The sequence below is a fragment of the Sinocyclocheilus rhinocerous genome, unplaced genomic scaffold (genome assembly GCF_001515625.1).
Source record: "Sinocyclocheilus rhinocerous isolate Xijiao unplaced genomic scaffold, SAMN03320098_v1.1 scaffold861, whole genome shotgun sequence".
Lineage (NCBI taxonomy): Eukaryota > Metazoa > Chordata > Actinopteri > Cypriniformes > Cyprinidae > Sinocyclocheilus > Sinocyclocheilus rhinocerous.
In genome coordinates, this window is record NW_015640043.1 from 714,566 (window position 1) to 728,435 (window position 13,870).

Below are 13,870 nucleotides of genomic sequence, written 5' to 3' on the forward strand. Positions count from 1 at the left end.
TTTTTTTTATATATATATATTTTTTTTTTAAATAAAAAAGATAAAGTAGAATTAAAATAGAATAGAAAGTGCTAGGGTCAAATAAAGATGGAACATAATAAAGACACAATAAAGACAAACCCGCTTATATTAAACGAAGAAATGAAACTTTTATTAAAGAAGTTGCGCTTTTGGATCGTATTGGTGATCCCCCCCTGGTTTTATTTCTCAGTCCCCCCTGCTCAAAATACGTTCCCGCGGCTATGGTCGCGAGGACTGGAATTGAGAACCTCTGTCCTAGAAAACAATGGAGAGTAAGTGGAAACTTCTACTCAAGATGTTCTTCTCAGATGTTTCTCCTCAGAGCCCTTTCGAAAGAGATCTCAGCAATGTCTCTAATGCCGAGTTCACACTGCACGATTTTCAAACTCGTCGGATCGCCGTTGTTTTCACACTGCGTGACTATCTGGGGTAGCATTCAGTTGCTGCTGTGTTCACATTGCACGATGGATCCGCGACAGGGGGTTTCACACTGCATGACTTCACAATAGGAAGAATCAGATATTTAGCATGCCAAATATTTCGCGGGTGTCGGCGACGTGTCGGTGATTTCCTCAGATCGCGTCTTTGATCATTCACACTGCGTGATTGTCACTCGCGTGAACGAGCACCGATTTGCCTCCGATGTCGGGCATTTGAAAAACAGTCGGCGAGTGAAAAATCGGGCTAAAATCGTGCAGTGTGAACTCGGCATAACTGTGCTTGGATTTGCCAAGACACCAAAATCTGCAATCAAAAGTCAGTATCAATGGGTTCAAACATTTCTCATCAAATTCTTCCAAAACCAAATTATCTGAATTATATCTACATTCATTGTTAGCCCGGATTTTATTTTTCGCAATGAATTTTATGATAAATATCTGAGGATCAATTATGCCTCCTGAGCTATAAAAGAGCAACCTCTGAACAATATAGGCTTTGTCACATATATGATATACAGTATACATTTGAATCTTTATTACAAGTCTACATTAATCTACATACAGTCTTAAATCTGGCTGCCTTATGTAATATAATTTATTATATTTTTAATCTAGCTGCAAAGAAAACACAAATAACATACTAAAGTTTTTTTTGTACTCGTATACAGTTTCTTGTCTGTCAAAACAATGAAAGCCTTCATGCATTACAGAAGTACATGGGGCCTGGATTAGCATAAATGCTTTATAAAGTAATATGCTCTCAAGAGCGGTTCAAAAAGATTCTGCCCATATATGGATGTCTTCCACAGGTTACATCGCTCAGAATCAAAAGTACTTGATTTGACAGCACACTTCAACAATATGGTTCACATTCCTCTCATCATACCATGAGCGAAAAAGAACAGAATGAGGAGTTAGCCATTCAATTCTGCCATGACTCACAGGAGACATTTGGCAAAAAGAATGCAATTTTGATACTTCCAAGAAAACACAGACAAAGGTGTACTTTATGAAATGTCTTCAAGTGCCCTCCACTTAACAGGCATCTTTGGCTTGCTTTCATTCTTCCTGCGGACACCCATTTCGCTCTCGCATAAAGGGCTTGGAGCTATTAGAGTCGAGGCAAGTGATGAGCACCATGAGTGGAGCTCAGACCCAACACAGACGCTTTGCGTTTAGATGCCTTTTCATACTGAAAGGCTGTGATGCAGGTGCACGAGAGGGCTGAAAAATGCACTATTACTCAGGCTGCCTTCACCAGACGCTCTCATGCGAATCCCAAACATTTCAGGGAATTTACTTGAGAGCGGTTTTCTCTCAGCGTGAGACAAGAGAATGTTAATAGGTCATTCCTTTTAAGCAGTAAATTCTCATGTATTCTCTATCTATCTATCTATCTATCTATCTATCTATCTTTCTATCTATCTATCTATCTATCTGTCTCTGTCTGTCTGTCTGTCTGTCTATCTATCATCCATCCGTCTATCTATCTATCTATCTATCTATCTATCTATCTATCCATCTATCCATCTATCTATCTATTTCTATCTATCTATCTATCTATCATCCATCCATCCATCCATCCATCCATCATCCGTCTATTTTAACTTGGATCTCCACGTGGCTTCAGTTTCTGAAAGTCTCTGCGTCCCACTCACGGCGAGAGCACACAGGTAATTCAAAATCATTATCGAAAGTGTTCTCTCCAGTGAACTGTCTGACAATGATCACGGTGTCCTCTTATCCTCACTCGAGTGGAAGTTTGCACTAAACAGTAATTATCACACAGTGGTTCTTAACTCAGCGGAGCGTTCGCCACGCACGAACACACACGCACAAAAATGCTCGCGAATGAACCTAAATGATAGTGCGAGCAAATTACATGGTATTCCGAACAGGAGAACAATGTTAGTATCAAGGACACCCACCTCGTGCCCAGCCATCAGACACGTTCAAACTCCAGACGCAGTCTTTTTCGCCCGTGGAGGTCTTACATTAGCATTCGGCCCAAAAGTTTGTGACTTTGATTGACCTCTGAATCCATTTTCAGAACTTTCCTTAGCGCAGGTTTCCCACTTCATCCGAAAAGGAACATACTGTGAATGTTTTTTTGACACTCCTGTATAATCACTCCTACCTCAGCGCATAAGTTAGTCGTAAAAAGTGACCCGTTTCATGGCAGGGGTTTCGGTGAGGGGATGTGAGTGCTATTAACTTTGAGTTCTGGCCCTGCATATGTAAGCGTGCGCCTACTCAGGGCCCTGTGAGGGTCCATTCAGCTGATCGCCTCGGGCTACTTGTACCACTGCTGCGTTATTAGCATCAGAGCACCTGAAAAAGAAAGCATGTGGGTGTAGCTGCTCCTACAATACAAACTCTTTGCACCTACATGCCCTCTGGAGTCTCACCTGCCATTTACAATAAAGCAACAGCTGCACCAAGTCTGCAGAGAGAGCAGCGATCTACAAAAGAGCATATGTGAAGTTCATAAGACTTTATTGAACTCTGGATGTGAGCGTTAATAAAAGTCCAATGTGGCTTAGGATCCATTAAAGGAAAACAAATGAAAACTGACCAAACAACTTTCAGAATAGGGCTGCAACAAACAATTATTTTGATAATCGATTAATCTAATGATTATTACAACGATTAATCGACTATTTCAATTAATCAGTGGGCTTTGTTCTATTATTCTGCTTTTACAATTAGTTAAAATACTGAGTTACACATATTCTAAATAATAAATAAAACAAGGTAATCACTTCAGCTTTGAAGTGAATGTCAAATGTCAAACAATTATATTACTATTGTACAATTACAATTATTTTTTACAATACAATTAAATATATTTGGCACACAAAATGAGATGACAGAGAATTTCTCATTCACCATTTAATTAACTGTATGAAGAAGTAACTGACTGACTGAATGATGCAACATTCTGCCTAAAATATCCTTTTGTAAGTCATATATGGAACAAAATAAAGTGCTAAGACATTTTATTTTCGATAAATTATTTTATTAACAACATTAGCTCTCTTAAAACACCTTATAGTGTAATAGTAATCAAAACAGTCCTGAACTAGATCAAGCTTTAATCTATGCAAACTGACACTGTGATTTTTTTTTTTCTTGTTTAATACTGTAAAGCTGCGTGCTTTAAATCAGTCTGTTGTATAAAGCGCTATATAAATAAACGTGACGTGACTGGAGTGCCGATTGCAGAGCTGGTGCAAACTTATCCACATTGATATGATCAGATGCTTTCTTAACTGCTGTTTTCTCACTGCTGTCATTTTTGTTGTGCGTTTATTTCATTATTGAGAGGAAAGCGCGCAACACATATTTACATATTCATTTAAACTCTGATTTCAGCAGCGTCAGGTTCGGTTGTGGAGTCTGTGTCTTCTCTTGAATTTAATTCCGGGAGAGCTGAATTACAGTATTGCGCTACAGCACCACACTGGTCAAACTATGATAGGTCATACGAGATCAAACGACTATTCGGCAACAAAAATATTTGTCGAAAATTGTCAACAATGTCGATAATTATAGTCGATAATGTCGACTTATCATTTCAGCCCTATTTTAGAATGAATGAATCAAGAATGAAGGATTGAGTCCTTAACTTAAAAGATTTGTTCAAAAAATTTTGTTTCATAAACAAATAATGATTCTTCCGTGACCATAATACCACTACCGTCAGTTGAAACTAAAGCGGCCTTGGTGATGTCAGCAGAGAATAAAAGTTGTTTACCCAATTGTTTAATAAAAGTTGTATAGCTTACCCAAAAATGACAATTCTGCAATTCCGTCATCATTTGCATTAATGACTTAGTGTTATCAATTACAATTCATTTATAATTGATAACATTAATGATTTCTTAATCATTTAGTATTTTTTGACCATACAATGAAAGTCAATGGTGTCCAAAACAACAGTGAGACATTTTTCAAAATATCTTATTTTGTGTTCATGACATAATGGTGAGTAAATAATGACATAATTTTTAACAATCGCTTTAAGAAACGAAATAGGGTCGATTTCGATTCATGTTGATTTCATCTGAAAAAATTACCCAGGATGTTCCTTTAAAAAGGCCAATCACATACAGTTGGTCTAACAAAGGAATCCTAGCCAGAAGCATTCACACACACAATTTATATCACACATCACGTAAGAATTGAATGTAACGGAATACAAAATCAAACTCCATTAGCTTCCCTGCCAGGTCTGATGCAACATGTAGGACACATTAGATGTATCCCACAACCACAGACATCAATACATGGAGACATGCTTGCCTTACAGACACACTGCAACATGTGAAAGCAACCGTGTGATATCAGCATTTTCACAGGGTTAATTTTATATTCATGGAGCTCTCTTTGCTCTTAACACACACAGGTGAACACTGACCACACGTGTTGCCAAGTCAGCATTTGATTACTCCGCAGACAGGCTCTGAATAAAGCTGCCTCACTCGTTCCACCAAACCTCAATCTCTGGCTGATCATAAAATCAATTCAGACTGCCGCTGCCTGCCTCAATCCCACAGATAAGTCTTACACACACAGGCTGCTTTCAAACTCAATTCCTTACTAGTCAAAATACACCTTCTTCAGCAGGCAAGCTGAGTACAGAGATTTCGCTCATTCGCTGTCCTCCAGCAAACCCTTCGCCCCACATTTTGTAAATCCAGTTTCATTTGCCTGACATCTTTCCATACAATGAAAGTCAATGGTGTCCAAAACAACAGTGAGACATTTTTCAAAATATCTTATTTTGTGTTCATGACATAATGGTGAGTAAATAATGACATAATTTTTAACAATCGCTTTAAGAAACGAAATAGGGTCGATTTCGATTCATGTTGATTTCATCTGAAAAAATTACCCAGGATGTTCCTTTAAAAAGGCCAATCACATACAGTTGGTCTAACAAAGGAATCCTAGCCAGAAGCATTCACACACACAATTTATATCACACATCACGTAAGAATTGAATGTAACGGAATACAAAATCAAACTCCATTAGCTTCCCTGCCAGGTCTGATGCAACATGTAGGACACATTAGATGTATCCCACAACCACAGACATCAATACATGGAGACATGCTTGCCTTACAGACACACTGCAACATGTGAAAGCAACCGTGTGATATCAGCATTTTCACAGGGTTAATTTTATATTCATGGAGCTCTCTTTGCTCTTAACACACACAGGTGAACACTGACCACACGTGTTGCCAAGTCAGCATTTGATTACTCCGCAGACAGGCTCTGAATAAAGCTGCCTCACTCGTTCCACCAAACCTCAATCTCTGGCTGATCATAAAATCAATTCAGACTGCCGCTGCCTGCCTCAATCCCACAGATAAGTCTTACACACACAGGCTGCTTTCAAACTCAATTCCTTACTAGTCAAAATACGCCGCCTTCAGCAGACAAGCTGAGTCCAGAGATTTCGCTCAGTCGCTGTCCTCCAGCAAACCCATCGCCACACATTTTGTAAATCCAGTTTCATTTGCCTGACATCTTTCTGTGGGATTTAGCCCAAAGTACTTGTCTTATGAACAGAATAAAGAAAGATCGCTCACTTTTTTACTTTTTCTGTCTGGAGGATGCTGTAGTCAGCAAAATGTAATTCTCAGAACAAAGAAATGTTGGATGTGTAATGCTTATTGGAGAGTACGAGTCAACTGGAACGGGATTTAGTGGATGTGACTATAAATGTGCTCTGAAATCAGGAAAAGTAGATTTTTACATTTTTTCACAAAATTGTATGCAGTGTTTGCCCATTCAAGAGTCACTGCTATAATGCTAGACTGTGGGCAGTTGCCGGGGCATTGCTATGTGGTTCCTAAGGTATTCATAATGCTTTTATAGTGTGTTGCTATGCGGTTGCTAGGGTGTTCTGAGTGTTGTTGTTTTTTAGTTTATTGCTATGTGGTTGCTAGGGTGTTGGGGATAATTTTTTACTTGCTGCCATGTGGTCACTAAGGTGTTCTGAGTGGTTTGAAAAATGTTGCTATGCAGCTGCTAAAGTGTTATGAGTGGATTTTAATATGTTGCTATGCAATTACTAGGGTGTTGGGGGTGTTTTCAGCATGTTGCTATGCAGTTACTAGGTTGTTCTGAGTGTTTTTATTAGTTTGGTGCATGTGGTTGCTAGGGTGTTGTGGGTAATTTTTAGTATGTTGCTATGCGGTTGTTAAGGCATTTGGAGAGGTTTTGTTGCTATGCAGCTGTTAAGGTGTCCTAAGTGGATTTTAGTTGGTTTCTATGCTTTTTTTTTAGTATGCTGCAATGCAGTTACTAGGGTATTCTGTGTGTCTTTTGGTTTGTTGCTATGCAGTTACTAGGGTGTTGTGGGTCATTTTTTACTTGTTGCCTAAGGTGTTCGGAGTGGTTTGAAAAATGTAGGGTGTTGGGTTTTTTTCAGCATGTTGCTATGCAGTGATATAGGTGGTTTTGTTTTTTAGTTTGTTTCTATGTTGTTGCTAGGGTGTTGTGTGTAATTATTTTTAATGTGTTGCTATGCAGTTGCTAAGGGGTTTGGAGTGAGTTGAAATATGTTACTATGCAGCTACTAAGATATATTCTGAACAGATTTTAGTTTGCTGCTATGCAGTTACTAGGGTGTTCTGCGTGTTTGTTGCTATACGGTTGCTAGGGTGTGGATAATTTTTACTTGTTGCCATGCGGTCACTAAGGTGTTCAGAGGGGTTTGAAAAATGTTGCTATGCAACTGTTAAGGTGTTCTGATCAGATTTTAATATGTTGCTATGTAATTACTAGAGTATTGGAGGTGTTTTCAGCATGTTGCTATGCAGTTACTAGTTTGTTCTGAGTGTTTTTGTTTAGTTTGTTGCTTTGTCGCTATGCTGTTGCTAGGGTGTTTGGGGTGGTTTGTAAAATGTTGCCATGCAGCTGCTAAGGTGTTCTGAGCAGATTTTAGTATATTGCTATACGATTGCTACAGTGTTGGGGGTGTTTTTAGTAGGCTGCAATGCAGTTACTAGGGTGTTCTAAGTGTTTTTGTTGCTAGGGGGTTGCTAAGGTGTCAGGGTGGTTTTCCAGAATGTTATTTGGAGTGGTTTGTAGCATGTTGCTATGTGGCTGCTAAAGTATTTTGAGTTGATTTTAGTTTGTTGCTAAGCAGTTGAGTTGATTTCTTCTTCCAGTACAGTCTATTTTCTTTCTGAACTCAGTTCATGGAGAGTTTATGAAGTCTAATTCAGGATACTGCTTAAGGGAATGCCGTGACAGAGATCCCCTAAAGTGAACTGATGCATTCTCATGGCTTGCTACCTCTGCAAACAGCCCAGACAGGAAAGCATCACTGCTCTACTAAATATAACACTATATAGTTTTATATGGCGTGGAGTGCTCAGATTCACATTTGCTTGTCTATGAGGAGTTGCTAGATGGCTGCTAGGGTGTTCTCGGACTGTTGCTTACTAGCCAAAGTCAAGAGCCTCAAACACCATTTCTGTGTAATTGCTAGTGTTCTGTGTGGTTGCTAGTGTGTTCTGTGTTGTTGCTTACTAGCCAAATTCAAGAGCCTCAAACAACATTTCTATGTTGTTAATTTACCAGTAAAGACTGTATGTGTGAAAGGGGCTAATGTCCGGTATGAGTTACATGCTGATGGATAAAATAAAGTTCCATCCTACATGATTTCTCACTGAATATTTAGTTCCTCTCCCAAATGTTACGTTCGATAGTTAAATCCACTGCTAATGCCATTTCATGTTTTGCAGCATTTGAATACTTAGAAACTGATGTAATGGTGTATTTGCGTCCTTATGTATGTGTCTTCATTGCTTCTATTCAAATATACATTTCCTCGGCTCCAGCGCTGTGCGGCCCCTGACAGCTGGAATCTCTCGCCATCCGTTTTTGTTATGCAACAAAAAAGTATATTTTTGTCATGGCTTAATAGCTCTCCCTCTTTGTACTTCTTTAAGGAATAGATGATGGTAATCAGCATTTCTGCCAGCGCGCTGTTGACAGAGGCATCCATCTGCAGTGAAGCGTAGTCTGAGCATCTCCTTACAGATCATTCAGAAAGAGAGAGCGAGAGAGCAAGAGAGACAGCCATGTGCCGCATCCACAGCTATGTAATTATTCTCATTATGTCAAATCGCCGTGCTACTACTTTAAAGGAATATTTCAGGCCTAATACAAGTTGGGATCAATCGACAACATAACTTCTGCAAATTATTTCAACTTGGGAAAACATGTAGAATACTATTACTGGCACTTACAAATTAAGTGAATGGGGCCAATCAGGGATAGTTCACCCAACGATGAAAATTCTGTCACCATTCACTCACCTTCCACTTGTTCCAAACCTGTATAAGTTTTTGGTCCCACTTTATATTAAGTGGCCTTAACTACTATGTACTTACATAAAAACATAAGTACAATGTACTTTTTGTGTTCATATTGTATTGCAAAACACTTTTGCTGCTATTGAGGTGGGATATGGGTAAGGTTAGGGACAGGATTGGTGGTATGGGTAGGTTTAAGGGTGGGTTAAGGTGTAAGGGATGGGTGAACAGTGTAATTATAATAAGAAATTAATTACAGATGTAATTACATGCAGGTATTTTTAAAAATATAAGTACAATGTAAAAACATGTATGTTCACAATAAGTGCATTGCACCAAATTATTAATTTAAATGTAAGTACATAGTAGTTAAGGCCACTTAATATAAAGTGGGACCAAGTTTGTTTTTCTTCTGTTGAACACAAAAGAAGATACATTGAAGAATGTTGGTGACCAAACAGTTGTTGGTAGCCATTGACATCCGTGTTTTTTTTTTTCCATACTATGGAAGTCAATGGCTGCCAGCAACAGTTTTGTCACCAACATTCTTCAAAATATCTTCTTGTGTGCTCACCAGAAGAAACTCATACGTTTCATGTTTGGAACAATGTGAGAGTGAGTAAATAATGACAGAATTATTCATTTTTAGGTGAAATATTCCTTTAAAGACTATTTTAATAGTGTAGCCACAAGACGTAAACTATATGCATGTCAACATGATTTTAATGTGAAAAAAGCTGGTTCCAGTTCCAAATCAAGTTCTAAATATTCAAAACAGATCACATTACAAAACCAAGTGAATGCTTTCACACTGACTTATGTTGAAGTACAAGTGCTAGGAAACCAAGCTAAAGATTTTTTTTGCAAGCACACTGTACATATCACAGCAGCCATAAATGTAGAGCTGATTAAATAAAGGCTAAGCTTCTGCTTAAACAACCCAACTAGCCTTCAAGTAAATCAATCAGAGCTTAGAAGGACTCTCAGATTGTAAAGACAGAAAGATTTTGACCTCCTATGTGTGTGTGCTCATGTTAGTATGCGCACGTGTGGACGTCTGTAAGACTTCTGTTTATTTAAGGATTTACCAGTTCCTGTCTAAACAGAATCTCTTGTGCCTGATGTACCCATTGATCTTCTCAACCATGATAAACACTGAATCGTCAAAGAGGTCCAATCCGATGTCAGCGTGATGGACTGCTTTGCCTTCCAGGCAGAGCAGAACTCTTTCAGTAACAGTGTAATTTCTAAACCAGGTTGAGAGACAGTAATGCAAAACCTTCTCATACCAGTGCATTTCTTGGGGCTGCCAGGACGCTTGCCGTGCATCCCTAACTTGCATCCGAAATTCTCCTCCCAGAACTCTGCAAACCAAACGTTCCTTCGGTTGTTGGACAAGGAGCGGCTTTTGAAGTATCTGTCAAAGGCTGAAAATAAGTATGAAAGCATTGGAATTGGATTGGAATTGCAAGAGAAACATTCAATCAGAATTTATATACTAGAGGAACCTTCACCTTCTATGGATGCTCTTTTTGGAAGGATGGTAATAGCACCTTCTGCCACGCTTTCCTGCTGGACGACAGGAGATATCTTAGAGCCCCAGCTGTCCGATCCCACCCACAGGAAGTGACCTGTTTGGTTGTTGCGCTTTGCAGCGTCCAAGACACGTCTGAAATATGAGCAAACAAAACAGGCATCCATATGCGAGGATAAAACCCAGGAATCTAAATATGTCCTTCAAGCAGACCTGATTTGTTACACTTAGAACACTTAGAATTGGAAATTGGTCTGAAGTCATCAGTGTAATAGGCAAGCATCCAAAGGACATCACGTGATAGGCTTAGAAGGGCAGCGGCTCTCGGGAATGTGGGGAGGTGATTTGTTCCTGTGCTACAGGTACAAGAAATTCCATGCCAAAAATGACTGAAAAGTGTATTATGTTAAAATAAGTTCTGCAGGCCTTAGGCAGCACGTTATAGGAAATAGCTGACTTCACCTGTTCTTGAGGTTTTCTCCTAAGAGCAATACTTACAGCTCGACTGCATCATCTTCAACTGAACTCTGTGAAAGTCCCAGTTAAATACTATCTGTGGTTTGTCCAAAATTGGTAGCTTTTCAGTAGATGTGACTATTTATTAACTTCTAGACCACCGAAATGCAAGTCTACTTCTAAAAGTTTCCACATATTTTAAATATTCTCTCCCAAGTAAAAGGACCACACTACTGTTTGGGGTTGGCAAGATTTTAAAAAATATGTTTGTAAGAAGTGTCCTATGCTTACCAAGGCTGCATTTATTTGATCAAAAATACAGCAAAACTGTAATATTATTAAATAAGTAGTAAGATACTGTATATTAAATAAGGTAGTATATATTATGGACTCATGTTGCAATTGCAGTACAACCAACCAAATGCCATCTAGAATGAGAATGTCCCACCACTTGCCACTGACTAGGCAAGTAGCAAATAACGGTTAATAGCTGTGAGGTAACTAAAGCCTATTGACAATTTTTAAAAAAAAAAGGAAACTAATGATGTGATGTGATGTGATGTTCAAACAATATGAAAAAAAATTCAACTCAAAAACTTAAGAACATTCTTCTTATTTTAAAATTCTCCATATAGATATTAAAAAAGGAGCAAACCAAATGTGTATGTTGCTTATGAAACCTGTTCTATTTCCAGCATATTACAAGGACAGATTATCATTAATATTTATTTATTAAATAAACATCAGTGAATAGGAGGAAGGAAAGACATCTATTGATAAAGACACCTGATGTCATCTTCATTCGCAAACATGACAACGGCACGAGCGTTGGGTGTCTCCAGTAGCCGTAGGATGATCTTGTCGAATTCTCCCGGTCTGGGCTCTCTGGGGATCTTCAGAGATTGAGCAATACACACACCGCCTGAGAGAGAGAAGACCAGGAAGTGACAGGAATGAGAGAAAATGATAGAGAATAAGAGGAGGAAGAATAAACGACGGAGAGAGTGAGGAAAGGAAAAGAAAAGAGATTGGATAAGAGGAAAATAAAGGAAGAGATGGTATAAAAGGGAAAGAAAAGGGAATGATAATTGGATGTGTTGGAAAGGAAAGGAAAGGAAAGGAAAGGAAAGGAAAGGAAAGGAAAGGAAAGGAAAATTGGATAAGAATTGGGAAAATAAATATTTTAAGAGGAAACGTAAAGAAAGAAAAAAGTGGGATGAAAAGGAAAAGAAAATTAATTGGATAAAATAAATGAAGGGAAGGAATGAAAGGAAAGGCAAAGTTAAAAAGGAGAATGCAAAAAAATAACAATTGTAAGAAAGAAATTTGATAAGAGGAAATAAAATGGAAGGAAGGAAAGAGATGAGAAAGGATGAAAGGGAAAGAAAATGAAAAGGAAGTGGAAAGGAGATGAAAGGAATAGGAAAAGAAAGAAATTGGATGAGAGGAAATGATATAAACAGGTATGAAAGTAAAGGAAAAGGAAATGAAAGGAAAGGAAAGGGAAAGGATAAGAGAAATTAGATAAGAGGAAAAGAAATGACAGGAATGGGTGGGATGAAAGAAAAGAAAAGTGACAATAGAGGCAAAAGAAAGATGAATAGGAAAAAGGAGGATGACAGAAAAGAAGATAATGGGATATTGCAAATGAAATTGAGTATGAAAGCAGAAGAGAGCAACAGAGAGAAAGAGAAAGACAGGACATGAGAAGGTCAGAAAGCACGTAAGGAAAGATGAAAACACTGGGGCGGCAAAGGAAACTTATTCCATTATAAGACGGACAGGGACGCACATAGATTAGATACAGAGGGACCAGAAAACAACAAACAGATTCAGTGTTTTTTCTCAGCGAAGTGAGGAAAGCGTGTTTAGATTGAAATTATATCTGATAGTGTCACCTTGCCCAAGGTGCCTGCGGGAACACGAGGTGATGTCAAACACATCCCGGCTTATTTACTCGGCCTAATGCAATTCAGAAAGCGCATGACTCTGCACTTGAAAACCTACGGCCATAGTGTCATATCCACCGAAATGTACACAATAGCAATTCGGTTTCCGCATTCAGAGATGCGGCAAGAAAATTGTGACAAGTCATGTTGTCAAGATCTGATCAGGTCCTCAATACATCTCAGACAGTCTAACAGTCACACTAATGGAAGACTCGTGCTCGCTGTCTCACACTCCGAAACAAACTATCTACTCTCGAGGTCAATTTACATTCTCACCAGCGACATCGTGTTGTCAGGGAATTTGCAGTAAAGAGCATTTGATATGGAATCAGGCCACTGCACTGCATAAAGTGTGGCTATAATAACCTTCCATCTTGTCTCTAAATCCTCCATTACAGCATTAGCACTTCACAGGTTGAGTTAAACACTCTAGTATCCCTCCAAATAGGCACTCTTGCCACTACAGTCCATTTAATGAACAGCTGTGGTGGCCCCATCCCGAGAGCAGCTCAGGAAGCCATCATGAAGCCCAATTCACCCAAAGACAACCAGTGATTATGCCGAATGGGTGTCCTTTCAAGGATAAGCGCCATTGTCATGCTTTCCTTAATGGTGGCTGTTTTCCTTTGTTATCAATTCAGTCATCATCATGTAATTGAGATACTGTGCGGCGATAATGTCTACTGGCAGGGCGTCTTCATGGGACACTCTTGAAGATGTCATGTCTGACTTAAGAATGAGGCTTATTAGGGGAAACAAGATGCAACCTCACGATCTCACTGCTGCCCTTGGAAAAAACTTCCATCCACTTTCCAAACCTTGTCCTAAGTAGGGTCGAGGGGATGCTGGATCTCAACATCTCGAGCTGTACACTCTCAGAAAAAAGGTACAAAAGCGGTCACTGGAGCAGTAATTTTTTAAAAGGTACTAATATGTATCTTCAAGGTATTAATTTGCACCCATTAGGAGTAAATTTTAAAGGGGTCATATGATGTTGCTAAAAAGAACATTATGTTGTGTATTTGGTGTAATGAAATGTGTTTATGCGGTTTAAGGTTAAAAAAACACATTATTTTCCACATACTGTACATTATTGTTTCTCCTCTATGCCCCGCCTTTCTGAAACGCGTC

The 13,870-nt window shown here is 38.8% G+C and overlaps 1 protein-coding gene across 1 annotated transcript in view; it reads right to left on the reverse strand.

Annotated features, from left to right (window-relative positions):
- LOC107752348 (metabotropic glutamate receptor 8-like) overlaps window positions 1-12,733 on the reverse strand; it is a 53,934-nt gene extending 41,201 nt beyond the window's left edge. Inside the window, exons 1-4 of the mRNA XM_016568298.1 lie at window positions 12,694-12,733; window positions 11,577-11,712; window positions 10,315-10,469; window positions 10,090-10,227 (exon numbers count right to left, since the gene is read on the reverse strand). Coding sequence (XP_016423784.1) covers window positions 10,090-10,227; window positions 10,315-10,469; window positions 11,577-11,712; window positions 12,694-12,733 — 469 coding nt within the window. The remainder of the gene's footprint in view (window positions 1-10,089; window positions 10,228-10,314; window positions 10,470-11,576; window positions 11,713-12,693) is intronic.
- Window positions 12,734-13,870: the final 1,137 nt, after the last annotated feature.